Source organism: Osmia bicornis, chromosome 13, assembly GCF_907164935.1.
Source record: "Osmia bicornis bicornis chromosome 13, iOsmBic2.1, whole genome shotgun sequence".
In the NCBI taxonomy this organism is placed as follows: domain Eukaryota; kingdom Metazoa; phylum Arthropoda; class Insecta; order Hymenoptera; family Megachilidae; genus Osmia; species Osmia bicornis.
In genome coordinates, this window is record NC_060228.1 from 6,825,089 (window position 1) to 6,849,688 (window position 24,600).

At 35.9% G+C, this 24,600-nt stretch overlaps 3 protein-coding genes across 5 annotated transcripts in view; 2 read left to right on the forward strand and 1 right to left on the reverse strand.

Annotated features, from left to right (window-relative positions):
* LOC114878625 (cilia- and flagella-associated protein 298) overlaps positions 1-24,600 on the reverse strand; it is a 69,932-nt gene that overhangs the window by 41,322 nt on the left and 4,010 nt on the right. The window lies entirely within an intron of this gene.
* LOC114878627 (protein tipE) lies at positions 146-3,249 on the forward strand. Of its 2 annotated transcripts, none has more exons than XM_029192650.2 (4): positions 146-431; positions 492-750; positions 958-1,136; positions 1,417-3,249. In XM_029192650.2, exons 1-3 carry the CDS (start codon positions 146-148, stop codon positions 1,127-1,129), a joined length of 717 nt encoding a protein of 238 aa, XP_029048483.1. In that variant the 3' UTR covers positions 1,130-1,136; positions 1,417-3,249. The 2 variants fall into 2 exon arrangements, with proteins under 2 accessions (XP_029048483.1, XP_029048482.1); XM_029192649.2 differs by having other exon boundaries at positions 958-1,125.
* LOC114878623 lies at positions 6,518-21,644 on the forward strand. 2 transcript variants are annotated; one of them, XM_029192641.2, is made up of 6 exons: positions 6,518-7,041; positions 9,329-9,767; positions 10,192-10,402; positions 12,686-13,140; positions 15,158-15,455; positions 18,266-21,644. In XM_029192641.2, exons 2-6 carry the CDS (start codon positions 9,625-9,627, stop codon positions 18,542-18,544), a joined length of 1,386 nt encoding a protein of 461 aa, XP_029048474.2. In that variant the 5' UTR covers positions 6,518-7,041; positions 9,329-9,624; the 3' UTR covers positions 18,545-21,644. The 2 variants fall into 2 exon arrangements, with proteins under 2 accessions (XP_029048474.2, XP_046144491.1); XM_046288535.1 differs by lacking the exon at positions 6,518-7,041 and having other exon boundaries at positions 9,328-9,767.

Genomic DNA, 24,600 nt, shown 5'->3' on the forward strand with positions numbered 1-24,600 from the left:
TTAACAAAGGAGATATTCAATTTTGAATCAGAGGAAGAGAATTCCTCTTGTCTTTGAAGACAAAGAAATTTTCAGAGTTCGAAAATAGGGTCCTCGCGACCCAATAAACGAAGCAATCATTGATTCCGACGAGTCGACGGTGATCATGGGTGCCCAGGAAGAGGACACCAAGTCCAGCACGATGGGCGGGGTGCTTCCGGTGGTGGAAGTTGCGTCCCTAGTAGAGAAGGCAAAGTTTTATACCTCTCTTTGTCTGGGCACCACAGCCATTCTCGCTGTCTTCGCTTTTCTTTTTTTAATACCCTTCGTCGTGGAACCAGCGATTTCGACGATTTTGGCTGATTTCTCTCCTCATGCCGTGGCATGCGTAGTCACTGATCACGTTTACGCCGAGGGACTGAAGAATTGCTCCTGGGCAAGCTGTAGAGAAGGTAACTAATTTCTATTCAATTTAATTACATTGAATTTTAATTTTGAATTTAACATTACAGGTTGTACCAGCGCGGCACTTCGTTGTCATCAAATCAGAGTCAACTACACCAGGTTGACTTATGAAGAGTTCGTGGCGAAACCATTGGGCTCCATCCCATGGGATGTTTCAGACACGAAATTCTTTGTGAACACGGAAGGCTGCGGTTATCCACCTCGAGTGAATTGTTCTGATTTTGCGAAGAAATTCGGATACTCTAACATGGGGAAAATATTCCCGTGTTATTACAGCAGAACACACCCCGAGACTGTCGTTGCAAGGTATAATTATACTTCTCTAGTTTGTTCGTGATCGATGTACGAGCACGAAATGTCTCATGTCTAATGCTTATTATGGATAACACAGTTCTGACAGTTTCGGATCAATAAGCTTGTGAAAAAATATATTTTACTGTGTTAGAAACTTTCAAAGTGTTATTTTCTTCATGAATTAAATGTAGAAGAATATATTTTTCTGGATTTTTCCAGGTACTCTTGGGACGAAAATCTAAGGCACCTAGTGTTAGCCTTGGTAGTGCCTATAGTTCTCTTTGCAGTGTCTCTAGGTGTATTGTGCTATTGGTACTGTCCACCGATGGGTAAAACTTGCGGAGGACCAGGTCGCAATCTCATCGACAAGTACTCCAGGAAGGAAGAGTAAGTAACGTGTATGTATGCAGTGCCCAGTGTGGCTAGAAGAACCTATATTATACCCAAATGAGACTTTAGAAATTGCTTCGAGGAATCGTCGAAAATTTAAAATGAAAAAAATTATTAAATCATGCAAGAGGAAAGCCTAATTTAAGAAATGAAAGTGTCGACAATTTTAATTGTCTGTAAGGGGTTAATTTGTTCAAGATCGTTCCTCGAAGTAATACTTCGCTATGTAGCTCGACAAAGAGATCCTGTTGTATTTTCTATCACCAGTTTTCTGTTGCATTCGTACAGCATCCTGGGAGAGGACGAGTCCGAGGAAGACGAAGAGGAATACTGACTGCTACCAAGGGCTCACCCCCCAGCGAGGGAGTGATGCCGAAGAAACTACTGAGAATCCTTAGCGTACTTTGCGTTCTAAAAATCTAAACGATCCTTCGAAAGCAATAGAAACGTGTTAGACAAACACTCCAGCAACGAAGACAAGTTCGATTCGCTCCAAATTCAGTGCGGCTGACTTATATCGAGTCTTACTACTTCCAACCAATGTTGAGCTATTTCAATTTATTGCACTTAAGCTTAATGATTAAAAGAAAATTGGTGATAAGCCATTTGTTATTTTTAAATCTTGCTTGGACATTCCTTCGGTTCTTAATTAATTTTAAATTAATCAAAATCGTGCCCTTATCGTCTAAAAATCTATTTTATAAAATTTCTCCCGTGAAGAACTGCGATACAAATTGAAATTAAATTAAGATTGATCGAAGTACGCTTGATCAGTTCCACGGGACCGTATTTTCCAAGGCGGTAAATTAAATTAAACAGATGTCTACGATATTTTTACACAATGCCACCAAACGATGATAGTCTTGTGCGAATGTCGAACATGTAATTAACTCAGCGAGATTTTCATACGAACGCAATAAAAAGAATTTTTAAACGATGGATCGTTCCAGTACGGAGATAATAAATTTTGGTGGGTTCTTCGAGCACGGAGCTCGGTCTCGATCATCTATCAGTATTCCAAGCGAGGTTCAAAAGATACGATAACAAGGTGCGCCTTCCTACAACGTGATATAAATATTTAAGGGATAAATATTTCGTTAAATGGCACGTTTTCACGCAGTTCGTATTAGGATAAGTGATGCGCTTGTGTAAGATGTATTTGTAAGTCATATTTATCCAGAAATGGGTAAGATGACGATGTAGGTGAAGAAAAATACAGAGTAATGTAAAAGGAAAAAAAAGAAATTGAAGAATCTTTGTTCGAAACAGGTTCATATGTAATTTGCTTCGATCAACGTTTCAAGATAATTGAAAGAGACACTTTTATTGTGTTTGAAATATCATTTTACCCAGATCTGCGTGTATCTGAGATGATGAAAATGAGGAACATTGAGAGAAGCCTGTACTTTACGAAAGTAACTGAGATTCATAGAATACTCCAAGAAAAAAAAAGACAAGAAACAAATCAAAATCCTGTGCTGGCTCGTGTCATAGAAAAGTCTGATTTCACGCTTTTGCTTCAGCTGTCAAATATGATTATACTTTCTGTTACTTAAAATGCAAATCGACAAATTTAAATTAAAGTAACTTTACAAATAATAAAAATATAGAATGACCTGATATTTTCGGCTACAAAATTAAATTCGTATAACTGTAAAAAATGGATGAAAAATGACACGATTGCCTCCAGGATCTGTCTTCGCACCAAAAAGAAAAAACACGTAGATTGTAAGCTTAGCTCGTAAGTTAAGTCTGTGAATATACTCGGTTATCGTAACGAGATCGATATATAAAGATTGTTACAAATTTTTTACGCGGACGCAGCCAGTCGCGTCATGGTTCTAGTTAGACGACGATATATTTGCATAAAGGATGCACGCATGCACGCGTCGTGCATAGTAGTTTGTAGCTGTAGATATCGGTTTTCTCAGTTCAGTTTTCGAAGGGACGAGCGATTTGCGTTCCATAAGCTACGAAACAACGTAATTCAACGAGAATATGCTTAGCGTATTAATTAGCAATAATTTTCGACCCCAGTTTAAATATCCTTCGAAATTCAAGAATAATCAACTAAAATTTAGTACTATTAATAGCGTTATTATAAAAATTAAAGTTGTAGGCCCGAAATCTTCGTATACCTCAGTTATAGTGTTCATTATCGTTAGTGTTGATTATCAAAGACATTTTATCTTAGTAAAATTGTTAAGTCTCATCAACGCTAGCATAAAGTAACACTACCTTGCGGATGTTCATGCACTTACAAAAGCATACTAAAAGCACGTCAAGTGCATGGTACGTGAAGGGGAATAAAATAAATTAAGGTAATAATTAAAATCACATGAAAAGAAAAAATATTTTATAAAAATACACAGGGTGGTTTCATTAATCATGGTACAAGTAGAAAGGGACTGGTTTCTCTTGTGAAAATGAGGAATAAAATTTCTTTACATATAATTTTTGAATATTTTGAAAATTTTCCAACTCAATTTTCTCAAAAATAAAGGTAGATATAAAGAAAATTTTATTCTATATTTTCAATCCTTTTCTGGTTATACCATGATTACTGAAATACTCTGTATATTTGCATAAACATCCGCAGTTTGATTATCACGAATATGACGGAATTTTCATATGGTTGTTTCGAAGCATACGGAAACTTCGTCGCGACCCCATACATCTAGAATGGTTGTGAATCCTTTACTCAGCCTTAATCTAGGCATCCGATAAATTCGACTGATTCGGCTGTCACGAGAAGCGAATTTTAAAGGAGCCTTCATTCTGGCACTCATTCCCCACTCGAAGCTTGCTAATCGATTTCCGTTAGCGTGAATGAACGAGCGAACGATCGATTGATCGCGAGCACGCCCTTCGAAATTAGCCTGGTCGAAAACGATACGAGTGAAATCTTCTCTTGCGATTTTCTGTCACGTGAAATTTTTGCTCAACACCCTCGACTCACGTACAATCGAACGAGATAAAGAAAAAGATATAGAAATTTTTCAAAAGAGGTTCGAAATATCAATTAGATAGAGATAATTTAAAGGATTGGACAATCTTTGATCATTTTAAAAAATACCAGCATTTTGAAAATTAATTTCTGAGTGATAAAAATATTTTCTTTGGTTAAAATTTTTCAACATTATTATTCAGAAACAAATTTTCCAAAATGCAATATTTTTATAATTAATCAAGGTGATCTAACCCTTTGAAGAAAAATGATTATTTCATTAACGATTGAATATTAAAATTATAGATGTTGAGAAATTGAGTGATATTGATATGTCTTTGATCGACGAATCAAGAAGACATCTGAATAGTCTTCGATCGAAACAATCATTACCGGAAACAGCTGGACGTGAATTGTACTCGAACGTCATCGTGCTTGATCAAACGTGTTCGCGAGCATCGAGGATTGTTCTAAATCCGATAGTCCATCAGTAGTGCTCGTATGTCTGTAAGCACTTCCATATCTCTCATATCAGATCGGTTTAGTGCCAATTCGTTAGTCGATTAGAGCGATCATCGAGTTAATGATTATTTAGAATCATCGGTCGCGGGAAAAGACGCCGATGCTATTTAGATAGATCCTATGAAAATTCTAAGAAATCAAAATACGTATTTAACGTGATGATCGAACAAGTCGTTTCAATTATGAAAATATTAGAATGATTAAAGAAATGATTGAAAAAAAAAAAAAATTGATTGACAATGAGAAAACGAAAAGAGATTAGAAAGCGACGATAAAAGTATAAAAGTCTATTTCTATCAATAATTATTGTATAATACGCTCTATCGCATGTTATTTAATTATTCTAACGTACCTGCACTTACTACAATATAATTAAGCCGCTGTTATCAATTCTCTTCCCATTTTATTTTCCAAATTTCTTCGCCTTCTTTTTCCCCTCCCTTTCTCGATAAAATTCTTGGAATATTTTTATTCCATCCCTCTAACTTCTTCTCATTCTATGCCCCACATTTCGAGAATGCTTCCCGGTTCTTTGCTCGAAAATTTTTAACATCACCCTATTTGTCCACCGCTTCACGCGTACCATTATTGAATCTTGGATATTGTACATAAATATTATTATACATAACGTACTCGTTCTGCGATACTAACGGACTATTGTAAATAAAAGATTGTACGATTTCGTTTGAAATATACAGAAACAGGTTTTCTGTTAAACCAACTGTTTTATTTATTTCATCCTCCACCCTTTCCAAGTAGATAAAAAGAAAAATATTGGATGTATTGCAATGGAACATACAATTTTTCTAAACATATTAAAATGAACGGTGTGTGATCCATTGATACATTTTATTTAAAAGTACGAGTTCAAGAAATGTTTCAACAAAATATCTAGAAATAACTAGAAACACGAGTGTCGAATATTTATTTCGCGAAGGCATACTATGTAACTATAGCAATCATCTAAAAAGCTTTCAAGCTTCAGTATGTACTCTACGGTCGATCTCTCTCAAGCTTTCGAAAATATTACGTCACTGTAACCCAATCTCTATTGGCCCTCTCTTAGAGTAGTTTTATATGAAAAAAGAAATTGAATACGATAGTTCTTGAATTTTGTATTAACATTAGAGCCAGGATTGGACGTCTATCTAGTAAAGAACAATTCAACTTTATGTTACGAAATGAACAATTTCATTTCCTTTATTTTCTTCCTCAATCTGTCTGCATTCTACGTAATTTAATTTGCGTTTGTTACGTGAATTTTACAGAAACAAGAATAACTACGGCTGCATCCAAGATTAAATCTCTAAAAATAGTTCATTCTCATAAAAGAAATTGCATTTAATTTTACGCTCTGTTTCGTATTTAATTTCGAAATTTGAGACTATTTCTTTAGACATAAATCTTCCATGTTTATCGTATAAAACCATAAGTACCCAATTATAGTCGAAGCTCCATTGTAAGCCTATCGTAAGTCTGGGATCCGGCGCCTCCATTCAAATGTTAAGAACCGTATGAATCGCATTATTGCTCTTTCAACCCTCTCATTAATCATAATACTTCCACCATATACAATTTCAAAATCTTCCATGAAAATTCTCAAATGCTTAGTTCACGCTTATTGGATACGTAAGTAACGTAAAAAAAGCCTAGGTCAGCAACGAGCCCCTAGTTGACTGTAATTAATCAGCTTTTTCATGCGAAGTCGTATTGGCGAGGGTGAACCTCGAGGGCAGACACAGTCGTAGGCGGATTCGAGGCTTATTCGGAAGGTTCGAGCGTTTCAAGCGATCGGCTCGTGGCAGCTCCCCATAAAAGCTTGGTGTTCAGAGCGCAAGCCCGGCATGGGGGAGCTTGCGAGCCATACAACACTCGACTGCCAGCCTTGTTTTCAAACAGTCGTCCGGATTGCGTGGGTGATTCGCGCTCGTCACACGTCGTTCAAACTCTGGGGAGCAATTTTACTTCTCTCCTCGACGATGTCAACGCACCACGGATAGCAATGACATCGAGAAAACATGGATGGAAATGAAAGCGTCAACGATCAGACCAATTATTGACCGGTTATATTATGTTTCAAAAAGATCGTGCTTCAAAAAAATCACGTTTATCCGTAAAAAGATTGAAGGAACTTAAATGGTGAATCTTTCGTGAACGATGTTCGATAAAGTTATCTTGGAAGCAGAATAATTGATTCAATTGAAGTTGGAGGATTTATATTGATAGTGATCGATGATATCGCGAGTAATCGAACGTTCTTTGAAAGTTCTTTCAATGTAATTTAAATTGGACTGAGAGTGGAATTTCATCGATTTCTTAAAGTAAGAAAAGAGTGATATTTTGTTGGCTGACCGTCCTTGATCGAAGATACCAGTGACATTTAATGGAACTTGCGATAGTCTTGAAGGTAAAGGATGTCGATCGTGGCGCGAATACTTTTCACGGTAAGTGTTTGTATAGCGTTGTTTAAGAATTTTTGAAAGTTATTAATTTGGAAAGAAACTTGTTACCATGCTCTTAAGTATATGAAAAATCAAAGATCTATGAAATAAAAATTTGTCTTTAAAACTTCTTTAAAATTTCCCGCGAGTTTTTTGACACTTGCTGTTCGATTAACGTTTCAATATTAAATTTCATAAAATTAGAAATCGAAAACTTGAAAGAGACTTTGAGAAACTTGAAATGTTTTATTGCCAAAAGTATTAAAAGCACGTTCGATGATCCTACAAGTATCCTACCTCTATATTCATAAAGGAACTTGTTTCACCTCGGGTGAAACTTTCCTTTCAACGAAACGAACCAGTCCATAGAATGCATCAAGGGAAACATTGTTGCGTTAGATAGTCGACGGTGCACTACAATTATTGTACACTAAAATAGACTCGTTCTTTCCTCGAGAATTCCCTTTGATGTCGGCTTAAAGACCATTAGATCGTCTTCGACGTGAGAAGTTTCAGGAAACCCGCTAACTGTCGCGTTTACCAGAGGCTGAAAGTTTCCCTGAATCGATAGGTATTATTTTCGAATGGCTGTTAAGCGATCGTCCCTTGCCTTGTAATGGGATTACGAGTATCTAATTGCACATCATCCGGCGGAGCGCACCTGTTTACACTGGCGCTGCACCTAATGAAGTTAAAACCCGGTAATTGCCTCAAGTGCATTAACGTTGATACGCGAATAGCGCGGAGAAAAAAAAGACGTTCGAAAGGAACTAAAAGCGTCGACGTGCGATAAACGAGGCAGAGTAATCAATAACTGATAACGATCTATTAAGTGTATGCAAAGATACTAACTACTTTTCTTAATTCTCATTAAGGACATCGGATATGATCGAAGATGTGACAGTATAAAACTACCGGCATTTGAAAATGAAAATCATATTTTATGAAATATGAAATATTTTGATAAAAACACTATAATAATTTCTCTAATTTATTGCTACACTTATTGCATAAATTTTTCACTTGACATTTGCATCATAAAAGGGTGGAACTTAAACACAATACATAATGAAAGTTGGACTATGAGTAATGATTCTAGGACTTTCGATCAAACAGCCTCGTTTCACTCGTGACATTTAAACAATGTCATAATATCCTTTCGATTCTGAGAAAATGAATCGATTTCATGACTTCTTGGACATTAAGGACTCGAGATTCATAGGAATTATGAGTCAAGATCCTTCTGAAAAGTCATTAGACCATCACGATGTAATTTCTCAGCGAGAAGGGAACTCGCTTTTAACCCCTTGCCACATAGTGTGCTATAGAATGTTCCACACAACTGAATCTACTTATAGCTCTTAAACGGTGGAAGACAGGAAAAAATTTCATTAAGAAAAAATTAAATGGTGTTGAATGGAATATCACTTGAACTATGTGTTAGCTAGGGAAGTGAAAAGGTGGTTTAATACTGCCAATATTCAATGCACCCTTCTACCCTTTTTACACTTAATTCTTTTTTCAGTAAAGAAGACCATGCGATAAGTGGTTAACGAAGTCACTTAATCGATAAAAAGTGCCTAATGCTTGTTTCTATGTCATTAGTCACTCGACACCCTCGACTCTTCATTTCGTTGCTCGGTTTTAATCGACCTTATTAGACATGTTAGAACGATTGGATTTCGATCGCGTGTCATTCTTCGATGCTTATGTAAAATCAGTCACCTTACATAACTGGAAAATCAATGCTCCACCTGACCTTTTATAGTCCAGATGATATCACTTAATCAAGGGTAGAAGTGTGCGCTGTTTTTTATTTCAAGAAACGAACCTTGAAACGTCAAAAAGAAAAGATATCACTTCACTGAGGAATATTTTCGAGGAGAAACAGACGATTCTAAGGGTGTATAGACTGTGAAATTTTTATAGTTCGAAAACAGTCAAATCGATGAAACGCGACGGCTAGTTGGCAACAAGAATATTATGACCAAGACACCTGTTGTGAAGCTCACTCCAGTTTGCAACATTCAGACGTGGCAATTTTCTTGGAAAATAATTTATACCTAATAGGATCGTAAAATAAATTACATCCTTAGAAAATCTTTCCTAGTCTACATCAAAAACTATTTTGGGATAAAATTTCATCATCCTATTGACCGCCAAAAATTAAATATCGTCACTCATAGATAATAAAAATTTCATGATTATATCATAAATTAAGATTTCCTCAAATAAATCATACTAAATCGATCTTCTTCAGAAGAGCATTAAGAAGAAAACTTATTTTCAGAGATTCGATACAACTTTGATGGAAAACACGTTACTGGATCGTGTTTGAGGGAAGTGGAACCATGAATACAGTCTGCTTCGTTGAACTGTAATAAAATATGCTCGGATGACAAATAGAGTTTCTTCCTGGCGAGATAGAACGATACGAAGCGAGTGACCCGAGAGAAATCGTCGTGTCTGAAAGGAATCCCAGCTTGATGAGAAACGATTTAGATTAATCCGTTCAGAAATTACTATCCAGCAGCCAGGTTTCAGCGGGGGGAAAAGAAGGGCAACGGATCCGATTAAATACTCGCGATGGGACGGAAGCACAAGCGTCGCCTGATACCGGAACAGGATCGCAGGATATGCGGCAGTATCTGCTTCTGTCAATTCACCATTGTCATCAGCTGTGTCGCGTTGGTTTATCTGAGCGTGGCAATCTACATGCCGTCCCACAGGTAAACGACAAGGCTGCATCGATTAATTGACCAAGGCCGATAGTAATTAAGTTACCACTCGTCCGGCCTTAATTTCCTCAGAGATCTATAACTTACTATATGACTCCGCCTTACTCTTTCATTTTTCATCGCTATCGAATTAGAAAAAAATTGCTTTCTCTATTCGTTGAAAATGACTCGGTACGTACATGCAATTATAAGACAAACTCTTCAGTTTGGAGAAATTAGAATTGCGAAATTTAAAATAATTTTGAGATTCGAATTGAATCCCTTTCAATTATTTAAAGCGACGTCGCGACGAGAACGAGACGAGTTCAAAACCAACAAATCCATCGAACGTACCAAGTACACATCGCGTCCCATCATGCGATATTCAAACCGCTCTCAGGGAAATATTAATGAAGCCGGTGCAATTAATTTCCAGAGCCTTTCACGCGGGGATCGATCCTGATCCAGTCATGTGCCAAACCATTGATACTACCTTAGCCAATACTTGTAGCTGGGCGAGCTGTGGCGAGTGGTGTTTGACGAGAACCACAGGATTTTGCCCGCAGATTCATTCGACGGTGAGAAGAAACGGCACCAACATTGTTTTTGAAAATTGCACGAAATTCAACAACATAGCCTGCCCTCAGGTACGTCCACCGAATTATGGAAATCTTTCTTCCATAATACTTACAGTCTTTTTGAGCAATAAATTTGATAGCAACCATTTAATATTCCTAGTATATTCATGAATGACTTCTCCTATTGGCGAATAGCCCAATCGTCGCAAAATTGCTTCGATCAAATACGCATCGTACACGAACGTTATAAATTTTCAACTGCGTGTATCATCGAAAGTTGCCTAAATTTTTCACGTGAATGATATCGGTTTTCCTGTCATAAAAATAAGCGACCGCCGGCGTATAATATATCCCGAAACCCTGCTACGAGAGTAATGCCCCAGACAGGCAAATGGTTTTCCGGAATCGACAGTACACCGTTCCGTTCCCAGGGGAGATGCAGAACGGAATAAAATGATACGAACAAACTGGAAACCTATGCCTCCCGCGGGAGCATGCAGAAAAATAAAGTTCACGGATCAGCAGGAAGTTGTTAAGTGATAATCGTGATAGACTTTACCGCGAACAACAATTTTCCATTACGACTTACAGGAAGTCGGCATACCCTTCCGCTCGCTTCGTTACCTTGCGCTGATTAAAAGATTGAAATTCCCCTATCTCCAAAGCATCGACATCGATACGATCTTTCTTTCATCCGCAATACCGGAAGCGACGGAATTGCTCGCGATAAAAGTTTGAACAACCATCGCGGTTGATTCGTAGCTTCAGAATTTTACTTCCCGCGATTATTATGGTCGATTTCGTTGTCACTTCATCCTTATTGTGCGATCAATCAGACCTTCGCGAAAACCAATTTGCACTTCTGTGATCGATGAACATCCTGGAACATCATTTCACCTCTGGAGATCCGGGATAGAAAAAGGAGACTCATCGATCGCGTTCGGTTCAAAAGCGAACGCTGGTCTGCGTTTTAATTAGCCTAGCTACAGGTAGCTCGATGAACGTTGCTTTAAGGGAATTAACGGGGAAAAATCCAGTCACAGAGGACTTGATTCAAAGAGGAAGGAAAAGAGTATCGTGAACGTTCATTTTCACACGATACTCGTAGAATTGCTGTCGCACACAAAAAGTACGCCTAGAAAGATCGGATAGATTTCCCTTATGGTAAGAGCCTTTTGAAAAAGTCATTTCAAGGCATAAGAAAAAAGGAATGAAGAGCTAATGGGGACAGTGAAATGTAATTACTTGATATTCTGGGTAAAATGAGTGATAATCGTGTCGTGTCGTGTCTCGTGGTTTTTTGACAGGAGTTTCTAAGCTAAGGCGAGTCCACCTGCACGTGGAACGGGAACGATATTACCGAGTTATGCTAATGTAATGAAAATAGCCTGACGCCGGTTACTTTGATGCGCTAACTTCGTTGACTGCTACGTAACGCTTCCGATCGGGTTCGTCGTCTTGAATTACTTTCTAATGGCTCGTGTCCTGCTCGTCTGCCACACCTTTTATCGATCAATCCCGTCTCACGCATCATGATTTTAAAGTGAACATGATTCACAAGCTCGTTTGATACTTTATAGTTATTGAAATCGGTCGTTATCGAGGTTTTGCTCGATTTTCAAAAGTTCAAGTAGCAATGAGAATACTAGAAATATTTCTGTTTTACGATAAAATAGATGTGGCAGAATTTACTACACCTTTTGGAGAGTCGTTCCGAACATGCCATAAAGTAATAAATAATGATCTAAATTTAGTGCTGATTCATAATGGCTTTCTATCTGATAGACAGAATGTCCCCTAAAATAATAAAGAATGTTATTAATGTCTTTTGTACCTTTTATGATCAATAGCCAGGTGAATCAACAGAAATTTTAGGGGAAAACCTGGAGGAACGAAGATTAGTCTGATACATGCTTGATATCTACTACTGAAAATATTACAATTTTTCAGTATTGTTCAGTCAATTACCATTGTTATACACGTAAAATTAATAACATTAAATAACTAATCGAATTTAGTTTTAATGTTAAGGGAAAATCTGCTCAAATGGATATCAGTCTGACATATGCTTGACCTGTACTACTTAAAAATATCAAAATCTATCTCTACTGTGTTTAATTCCATTAATATCACAAAACAAATTTTTCGATGTTCTATATAACTTAAAAAGAGGTCTCTATGTGGCAATCAAAAGCAATTTTGAATGGCTGCTATTTTGAAATCATTATTTGCCTGACATATGACTAACATCAAAAAAGCAAACCTTCTATTTCAATCGCCTTTCCTTTGTACACTACCAAAAATCATTATTTCCAAAGACATTACAAATAAAATTGTAATTTTTTTCCCCAGGTAAACATGGCTAACGCGAAACGGTACAATTGCAACAACGGGAGCGAGTGCAGCGTACTTTCGGGGGTGTTCAACTGCAGCCTTGGCCACTGTTCAAACATAAGCGAGCTGATGTTATGTCACTACAAAGCCGACGGCGTCGTGGTGGACAGCGAGAAGGACAACATGAAACTGAATGGCTTCTTCAGCTGTCAGAATTCCAGATGCACGAAAATCAAGAACCCTTTCAGCTGCGATCGTTATTGCCCGAATATCACCACGTTCGAGACGAATGTGTTCCTAATGCAGGACGATAACGTGATCACCGCGAAATGTGAACTAGGTCTAGCTCTCAATTTAGCCAATGGAAATTTGCCTGGAACTAAACTAACCACGCCTGTGAAAATCTGGGACGATCAAAATGGAAGTCTCATCGCTAGCTGTATGGCCGTCAGCAAGGAGAGGGGCGTCATAAGGTAAATGATAAATTTCGATCATCGATCAATACGCGTGACAATGATTCAACAAATTTGAAAAGGCAACTTTGGCTTTCTAATTAGTAAATGTTTCATGAAAATTTGTAAAACAGTTGTTTCCATTTGCGTAGTGTTTCACGTACGCGTAAATAAAAAGTCATTTGAAACTCTGTAGCAAATGAAGTACAGTTCTTTGTATACATCTGACTAATTACAAGTTTAAATTAATGTTACTTTCTCATAAAATTCTACTTTTGTGGAGAATAGTACGCAACAGAGGATCCTTTTGTACAGTGTTATATCCTGCGCTTCAGAAGCTACTGTTTGAGCAGTGAAAATACAGAAATAAGAGAGAAGGACGAATGAACCAGGATCATAAAACAAATTTTACTAGATTAGATCTTGTTTTATTTAACCCTTTAGGATTATGCTCTGAAACCTACGACAAAGACCAATGTGGAAAGCAAACTTAATTCATTGAACTTATGAAAATTCGTAACTAATCTCAATTAGATCATCAAGTGTGGACTCTAATTAAATCTTTATTAAATTATAATGAACGAACAAATAAGTCCGATTCAAAATAATAGTAAGTGAAATGGTTACATAACACTGTTCTAATCGTTCAGTCGATATCCATTAATGACGTCAATCCTTCGCAATGGCAAGCAAGAAAGCGTATGCAAATTTAGTAGGTGTCTGGGTAGCACCTTCGGGGTAGACTCGATGTCTGGTGACGTAATTAAGATCTCAAGGAGCAAACAGTCCTGTTTGTCTGTATTATTGGGTTCTGAATGGGCTCAGTGTCGACCAAGTAGAACGATTGAGCCGGCCACTAGAAAAGGGGATAAGAGTTCGATGCGCTTGGTCACACCGAGGTCAACGTTTCTCAGGGTAAATGGGCCGGCTATCTTTGGTCTGCCCTCGTATTTTATTCTTTCCAACCCCGACGATCTTTGGCTTATATAAGAGTGAACTTCGACGTAAGAAGCAATGGTATACACAATGGATTTGTTCAGAGACTCGAAGAAGAAAAGAAGGATGTTTCTTGTCAAATTTCATGGATTATAATACTTGAGGTATTTTGAATGCTATATTTTAACGCAAAGGGTTGAACACGAGACGCTCAGACACCCTAATACCATGAATTATATCGTACAATTCTCATTCAAGATACTCTGTTCCTCGACAATGGAATCTGTTCACGCACCAATTTGTCTCAATAGACTTCCCCACAGCTTTTGCAAACCATTTATACCGGATTAATAAGCGTGAAATTTCCAATCGAATTCTCACTGTTCATCTCGGATGGAACTTTCGTTGCCTAACCCAGCAACCAGTTACTTCCGCTTTCTCGTACGGTATCAATTACTTCTTATCACGGACACGTGATGTTTCTTCGTATATTCTCCTTCTTAGGGTCTAGATAAGGGTATTTCCATGGCAACCATTGATCCTGAGACTCTCCTCGATTCGCACCCCTAACTCTCTCGAGTTTTTCTTACTCGTGCGTTTCCAACGCGTTTCTTTTATTTCGATACCTCGTTCCTACTTTGTGCGTCTACGACTACTTTGCTGGTTAGAAAGAAAAACCCTCGACGGAGAAAATATCCAGACAAGAAAGAGGTCCTTGCACAACAGATCAATGAAACACGCTCGTTTCCTTAGCTTTATATTTCGTTGGTAACATTTCGGAGGAAACTAACTTTCGCTGGAAATGTGTTTACGAAAGGAAAACTTCGTCGTAAAAGATATGGTTCTAAGGAAAATATCCTGTCCTTAACAATCTCGGACAAATAATGTTATACTTGTGATAGCTAACAACTTTATAGATTTTGTTAACCGAGATAGGGTAAAAGATATCCGTAAATATTTCTTTTGATATCTTATTAAATTTCTAAACGATAAAATACGAGAATCTTTGTTGATCCTTGAATGAGAAAAAAACTTAATACGAAATACGAAAGGAAATCCTGAATATCATTTCATAAATCGTGTTTCGAATTCTGCTTTACAGGACTGAGGATTGTGTGAACGGCACCTTGTTAAAGGAGATCCCGGTGCCTCAACCGTACATCAACTTTACGAGCTTTCTGAATATATACGAGAAAAGCTTGCAATACCCTTTGGATCCTACAAACGCCTACGTGCCAGAGCAACGATCCCTCATAATTTATAATAATTCCCGGTTATACATCAATCTGGAAGGATGCGTCAACACATTGAAGGGGGAATGTAAAGATTTTCTAGTCAGTCATGGTCGTGACGGCGATAATCAGACGGCACAGAGCAGATATCCGTGTTATTACAACAAGGTACGTCGAAAAGTATTTTTAATATTGCAATAATTTTCGCGAAGCAAGTACATAAATTTTAAGCATTTTTAAATGAAAATGTATTTTACTTGTCATTAACCCTGGGACGATGAATTGAAATTAAATTTTTAATTTTTAAATTCCAAATTACATTCTAAAAATATTAATCTACCAATATATGAAAATCTCCCATTTTAAATTTCAGTCCAAATATACCCTGTATAAATTTCATATGTCTGGATTCGAGGATTAAAATATCTTTTTCTCTCGAAAATATTTCATTTATTCAGTATTAAAAATATTAAAACACCGGTGTTCGCTAGAAATACGATTCCAGAAAGCTGGATATATTTCATGAAAGTAAATCAATATTAATTTCCCGATTTTATCATACACGTACTACCTGCAAATAAACAACTGTCAACTGCACGCTTTTTTCTTCGTAAACCGACATGCACAGAAATTAGTAACGTTTTTCATTTCTACCATGTACTATATCTCTTTGATATTTATCCATGCATTTCGAGCGTAAATATACGAAGGGATAAACTTCAGAAGAATCGTTTTAATAAAGTTCCTAAAGTAAGACTTCTCGATTCAAGGAAATAGAATTACGTTTCTAAAGCGTTGAAACTTTCGTTAAGCAAACAGGAAATGAGTTTTCCTGTTGCTTCATTATTCTTTCTTCCGGAAGCAAATGATATTTTACATAAAACAGGAAGCTTTGCAAAAGGAAGTAAGCAAAGTGTACATCCACTGGCGGACTACCATCGTGGAATGAAATCATTAAAAAACAAGTACAACGCGTTTCCATCCTCTTGCAATCGAATTTTTAATTCGATTCGACGCGTTTCATTTCATTCGAGCTTTAGTCGAATCAACCCCCCGTCGATTGGAGTAAAAGCTCACGGAAAAGAAATTTCATTATGCAAAGACTTACAGAGAACTGGCAAGGATCTTTTTCAAATTAAACTTTCAACATGCAATTACCTCGTGTGTCGTATTTACTTGAACCACGAAAAAATATAGCCTCTTTGAACGATTCGACCGGCATACCAATGAAGGTACTACATGTTGCTCCATTTAATTCAAGACGTCTTTACTCTATGCACTCAATCCTACTGATTTCCCAATGGTCTAGCTTGAGTTCATTTTTGAAATTTGCCAAGTTATTCCCAGACTAGTAACTTCGGTGAATATTATAAAAAAAGAAAATGATTGATCGTAACAACGACAGAAAATACTTGTGAGCTCACATATAATAATAGAATTAACCCTTGAAGGATATTAATCCAAAGTTAAATGTATAATTTTTTAACGGGAGAGTTTCATATATTGGAAAAATAATTTTTAGATAATTTGAAAATAATATTAAAATAATAAAAATTAAAAATGGGACTTTCTCCATGATCCGCCGTCCAAGGGTTAATACCGCACTGTATCATTAATTAATTTAACAGAAATTATTTAAATGCACCGACACGAGCCTTTAGTAAAACATTACAATACGAAGGCTTAAAAATTAATTATTCAAAGTGACTGGTATATTCAAATATTTCGCTACCTCATGGATGGTTATTCATGTTTCTTTAATTACATCTCGTGTGAAATTATTTTATAATGGAGCATCACGGGAAACTCGTAACGATCGTTTCTCCTCTTCTACTTTCACGAATGAAATTACGGAGTCCGGCTAGGCGAGCTGCAATTCAATTATGCCCTTTTTCTTGTTCGACTTTACGCGATACGGTTTCTGTTAAACGGCAAATTATACCGTGCAACGTTTCGCGAATTCGTTCGTGGAATGTTGAATCGAGTCCCATGAAATGGGATCGCAAACGTATATTTTATTCAATGCGCTCGGTTTCACGTACGATGCTGTCGTGAGAAACGACTTCGGGTTACGTTTTACCCGTTTGCTAACTATAAAGCAATTACCGGTGCATTGTATTTGACGTGTAACGCGGGGTAAATTGAAACAACACGGTAAAATGAAACGGGTAACCGGTGGAAGAAATATTTACAAATCAACAGTGTTTCATATCTGCCTCAACAATTATTTTAATTAATGTTTGCAAAGTTAATTATGATTATGAATATTCTTAAAGTCATACTTTTATTTAAAAAATTGTTAGAAAAGAAAATTCTACGAGAAAGCTAGATCACTTTCCATCAAACATTCGTGTCACTCTATTAACCTAGATCTTGAATTTCTTGGGAAGCATTTCTTTCCACTATCTTTGCTTGCATGTCCTTTCGCTCGATGTGACGTGTTATCTACTCTAAAATATCTTCTCTAACGCGTTTACTCTCCTTTATGGTAATTTACAGTTGTCTATAACTTTGTGCTATTACGGGTTTATATTGTTAGACGAGCAATAAATTAACTTCAACTTCCACCTCTCGTGTTTACGTACATTTTATATATTTATGATCTAACCGAGGCCATTTTGTAATTAAGGGTTTATGTAGTCATTTTCTATGGGATCGAATAAATCTTAAATTTAGTAGCAATCTAGCAGAAAATTTGAATTATAAATCATCTAATTATTCGAGAGATTAAACGCAACGAACAATGTCCTCGTAGAATTCCAAGGAACGGCTCAACAAGTACAACCTGAATCACGATTTCCATGTATTTCGCGTGTCTGGAGTCTTATCATTCGCGAAGCAGGTCACGCGTCCTATTCCTCGCGTGGTTGTTCTCACCCGTAGAATTCATATCAGCGAGTCATCGCCAATTACTCGACCCGCTGATCCCCTGTATCCTATCTAACCCCGAGACCGATCGAAACGATCATTTGTTCCAGAACAACTCGTTCTTCGTCGTGGCACGTTTCGACCTGAATAAGACGCGTACGGAATTGCTGATCGCCATAATCGTGCCCTCTGGACTGTTCGTCATCAGTCTGATCACGCTCGTCATCATCACGCGATCGGTGCAGGTGGGTGACGACGCGAAAATGCGTTGCCGCTACTGCGTCGACAAACAAGAGGTCGAGGGTGAGGATAAAGGACTCGTCGAGGCAACTCCGTCCTCATCTCAGGGTCACATGAACGAGAATGAGATCAAAAGTATGGCGCTTTAGCAGTTTAAACCACCCGGGACTAACAGTGTGCTCCGATACGAGAGGGTGCCGTTAATCGACACCGACGAAGCTGAGGACTCCTTTTAACGACGCTTCTCGATTAAAATTATAGCGAATTTGATCGAAGCTTACGGTATAGTACCGGGTATAGTACCTATATTCCTTAGGAAATATGGTGAGAAAAGGGTAGAAACGTTTATTCCGGAAAATTTTATTACCTATCGAGTATACCTCGTGCAAATTTGTCATAATGCATGGTAATTCCCGAGTATTATTGCCATTTTCCCTAGGGAAGCCTACGTGTTTCGTTTATAAAGAAGCTTCAAGTGGTATAAAAAGAACAGAATACACAAATCAGTGTTGAGTGGTGTATAATAATTAACACAGAAACAATTGAAGAAGGTGTATATATGAAATTTCGTGTAAATGACGGACTATAACGAAGGGACAAGGACTTCGAAAATAAATTTCATGAATATAGAATAATTTGTAAAAACGCTTGAGCTGCATCGCACTGTAATTGAGGATTAACTGAACGCTTTCTGCAAATCGTCGACTAATTGTTTATATTTTGTTGCGACGAAACTAACGAAGGATCATCATGTAACGTGACGAGGATAGAAATAGGGCATCGACAGGATGGGAGATTAAAAAAACGAAGACTGATACTTTTTTCCTTTGGTGAATACAATCATTTTTATCTAGCAGAATTTTATCGAACGTTTTACCCGGCGCTGTTAAGTTCAATTTGAAATGAAATTGCCGAATGCGATTGCAATTCGTAATATGCGTTCTCGTCGTGCACTAACCGCAACAGCGCACAATAAATGTGTTCGAATTGAATATTTTATTGTCTGAATTGTTGTCCGATCCCTGTAGAAGATTGCAGTGAAACCGGAAAGGGACTAGCACAAATGCTTTCAGTGAATAAATGTAAATTTCCAGATATTAAATTGAAAGTTTAGATGGATCTTTGGTCGTCTTCCCAATGAAGAGAAGAAAATAAGAGAATATTTAGAAGTCACCCAGATAAGGGGCCAAAGTAAATAAATTAATTACACGATTGTCTAGTTAAATGTTTATACGTATACATTTTACATTGTCACCGATGCCTTGAGCAATTTGCGACTACTTCTTAATTTGATTTCCTAACTTTACCATTCTTTTTGCCTTTAGACAAATATATAAGATAATGAGGAAAGTGATTAACAATTCTGCCCTCGTTAGTTCAATTGGCTTAACCAACGTTTCAGAATGTCCAAAAAAATAACGAAAATGAATTAAATAATTTAAACTAGAAAAGTAAAAAACATATCCAATCTCAAATATTTCTAAATATCTTGAAAATTGGAGAAATAGTAATTAAGATACTTTAATTAAGAAGGGCAGAATTAATGAGAATGATACTAAACCTATCAATGACTGTTCGAATTGACTTCAAAGCACTGGTTTAAAAATTCACAATAAGTATACGTGGTTTACCAACCATTAACCCCACGTCTGATCGATTTCCCAAGCCTATAAATAAAGAAAGTAGAATGGTAACAATGGCACCGTCACGCGTAACAATAAATTCTGTTATCGATTACTTGTACAAAGTTCGTGTATTTCTGTACCCGCGATTGAATCAACACACGAACAATGATACCATGATGCTTTCGATGTACAAAGTAGATTAGACAAGTCGTTGTACTGTAAAAAATTTTTCCTTCAGTTTAACGTTTCGAGCGTACAAGAAACCGATTTATAATCGGTTGATCACGAGTTTCGACCATCAACGAAGGTGCACTTGTCATTTATCACATTTGTGGTGTTGCAAAGCGAAATATAGAGATTAATCATGTGTACATTATGAACGCTACAACTGCCTTTCTATGTAAAATCATCCATAACATCATTCAGAATTGCGTTAAGAAAAGTTTACCCAAAATCTATGTCTACTAACTAGCGATATCATTATTTCGCCAGCAACACATTTTCTGTCGATAAAACAAATGTAAATATAATATGTAGATTATGAATTAGAATGGTAATTGCGTGAATAAATGTGCCGTTTTGCGTTTGCTACTATAAAAGATCTAGTAATATATGTAACGTAATGGAAATTAATTTTTTACGATAACTAGCAACATTTCGGACCATGCCCTTTTAATTGAATACAATACTATAATAATGATCTCGTACTAAAGACTTCTGAAATATTCATAAATATTCTGAATTTTTAATTATTTTTTAAATATGTATATGAAAGGTCTTTCGTCTTAAAATTTGAATGCCTAATTATAGTTGAAGTACCATTGTATATGTCTTGAAAGTCTGGGTCAGAATCACCCCAACGTCTATTCAAACAGAATTTATTCGATGTATTATTCGATATTTAGATTATATAAAATGAAAGCAGGTCGCTAAAATCGAATACAGTATCGTAGAATGATGTAAAATAGTTTTGTAATCAGTGTGAATTTTGCAACAGAATAAAATCTATGATGTATTATATATATTTTACGGTCACCTGTTTTTTTGGTGTACTATAGTAATGGCTGATAAATGATTAAATATGGACTCAAAGTTAATGTATTATAGACAAAAAAAAAATGTTTTTTCAATATCATGTAAAATACACGGTAATCAACAAATTCATACATTTTCAGATTCATCATGCTCTATGTGCCTTCTTCCGTTTACGCTAAAGTCGATAAACTATAATCACTAGTGTCTTCGAACAGCCTAACTCTTTCGCTATAAAAGTCAAAGACACTTTTATAATTAAAATAAATTTTGACAGTGACGGATTTTTCTAAAGTCGGAAAGGTGGACACCTAGCATTCTATATCAGAGAACTTTTAATTTTTTATAAATTTCATTTCAAAACTTCGATTGCAATATCTATAAAAAAAATTAATAGGTAATGTAAAATATTGAGTTAAAAATAATTTTAGTATTTCTCGAAGATAAAATCCGCCACTGGATTTCTAATTAGTAATAGAATAAAACGAGTCAAGTTAGAAAAAGCACCAATAAAACAAAGAGGTCTAATTTTTCAAAGTATTCATAAACAGCGAAAGAGTTAAGTAAAGTATGAAATGTAAAAAAAAAAAAATCCAATCTAAGAAAACTTCTACGATATATATTTATGTTATGTCTATATATCGCCCAAGTATATTTGTAACAATATATCTGTATGAGGTAATGCAACTTACATGTGTCGTTTATAATAAAATCATTGTTTAACAAATCATTGGTTTCTTACCTTTACCCGAGCTACATTAAACAGACTTTGATTTATAGTACAAACATTTCACGATTAAATCACGCTTTCACTAGGAAAACAATACCCATGAAGAATAATCACAAAGCACAATAGAGACAGTACTTATCTGATAACACGTGATTAAAGATAACCCATTTAAAGCGTAAATTGCACTTGCAATAGGAGAAATTGTTATTGAACGAACAATTTGTCACGGACTGCATCGACAAAGATATTGCATCCCGTATTTGCACACGCGATTCGAATGCATTTCTACAATGCACACAGTCGCTAAAGAAGCTAATGAAACGGTTAATTTGCATATTTAACGACCAGCGAATTCATTGAACAAACGAGTTGGAAATTTCACGGGAATGTTCGGCAAATAAAAGTATCACGTTTGTATCTGTCAAGTATCATTCAATAATTATATCAATCTCTTAACAATTGAAAATATCGCGTTGAAACGTTATCGATAATAATACCTATCGAACGTATTCGCTGACAACTCCCGTTGGTATTTATTAAGGAACGTTAATGAATCCTCGGTACTGAATTACATTCGATAGTTGGAATCGAAGCATGCATATAAATAAGCATGCTTCTCCTCTTTCACCATCATTCTTGTTATTCGTGTCACGCACACGTTCTCGTCGCACGATTGTAGATAAAATATTTATCATATGATTCTCGGAAAATTTTGCGCTTTGTTATTGTACATTTTTTAACGAGAAAAGTCTCTCATTTGTCCTATGAAAATTATAGTACAAGAGGAATATAAGGATGTAAATAAACCTTATCTAATAATAATTTCACGAGATAAGGATTGTTACATCCTATTTTTCTGAGAAACTTTTTAGAAAGAATCACTTTCATCCCTCTTCAAGTTATGGGTGTTTGGAGTGGCCCTAAATAACTAAGTGGCCTTTTATGTGAAGCATACTTTAACCCCAGAAAAATGAAGATTCAAAATCCTTTTATTCAATAAAGTAAGATGATTTCTTGAATATTAATTTTGAAAATTTTTCAGGCCAGATGAATAATTAGGAAATTCGAAAAAAGTAAAGGCACAGAACGATATTGTTGTGGATCGCATGTCTTACTGTACTTTGAGTCGAGGACACGCCTTGCAAGAGCTACAAGTATACACAAGCAAAAGTATCACGACTCTAAATTATTATACGTTGACCCAGAGATTTATTTCAATATCATAGTTTCATGCGATTATGATATCAAGTAATCAGGCAAAAGCTCATCATATGCACCTATTATTAATAGCATGCCTAGATAAAATTTATTTTTGTACATAAATATCTCGACGATTTAAATAAAATTATCTTAAAAAAAAAACTTTTATATAACAGTAATACTTTATGGCAAATTGCAAGCAGGTGTGTATGAAATAAAAATGTTAATTGAATTGTCTACGTGTAGTACATTATCTGATGGTATGTGGGTTAATCGAATTTCACGTTAATTACGACTACATTGTTTAAATTGAAAAAAAAAAATAAAATGGAGACCCATTGAAAATCATTTACGTCAGAAACAGGTCGAGATCGAGTACGTTCTCACTCATACCTGTCGAATGCATGTGTTAACAATTCAGATGAGTTTTTTGTTTCTATTTAAATGCTTCTTTTTATCATCGTTAATGTAATGGTCCAGAAAGAAAGCAGACCCTTGTGCTACGTAAAGAATGAACCTTCGTTAACTTTACACGAAGGGTTAAAAGCATCAGATCGATACAGTAATGTAATCAGACCTTGATGAAATCTTCACAGAGAACTACACCTAAAGATTGTTCGAAAATTCAAAAGTACTTCTATCCAAATGAATGTAATAATTCATCATCTCAAAATTAATTTTCTTTTTCGTATCAAACAGATATAAAGAGTATGAAATTATTAATTTTTTTTTAAAAGAATGAATTCCTTCCCAATATTAATCTAAAATCTAATCTAATATAAAATCTATTCCCTTAATTAGAAAAGCACGTATCCTATTATAAAAACTGTCGCTGTAGCACTAAACCTCTTCCAAAGTCCTGTACTCTAATAACGGCACTAATGAGTTAGAAAGACTTTTCCTGTTGTCTTTTTTAAAAGGTAATTCACGTTCCTGAAATAATAGTTTTCATCCTATCTACTCTTTTCAGGCCACAACTCCTTCATCTGATTTTTTACTTCAACGAGATACGAGGCAAGTTTCCAAGGTAATTTTTAATATCGCTCTTCTATTATCTCATCCTTTCCATAGTTACGGTTTCAGTAAAACGGGTTAAATTTATAAACAACGAAGGATCCCTCTTAACAAATGTAATTTTAACGAGCTCTAAATTCGCTTGAAATACTCATCTATCATTTACAATGTTATTCAATAATTGCAATATATCGAACAGAATTTGTAATTGGAACTGTCCATTATGGTTTCGTTATGGTTATTAACAAAAGAAACTCAGGAAAATTCATTTCATACAGGATAAAGTTTCTCGAGCGTATAGCGAGTTATTAGAGAAGCAAGGGGCTAGAAGTTTTATTGGAGAAACTTTTGTTATTTCTTCAAATCACGAAGATATGATAAATGAAAAATAACATTTGATTACTGTAACTTTATACTAAAGTTACTGAAAATACTTCAAAAATTATCAACGAGAAAATTATAATTGTAATTAATCCTTGAATGAGGCAACTGAGTCTTTGGAGATTTAGAATTTAAATTCTCTTTTGTTTTAACTTTCTAAATTTTATACTGTCTCTCTAAATTAATACTCTAGTTCATGAAAGTCTCTTATTTGGAAATTTGC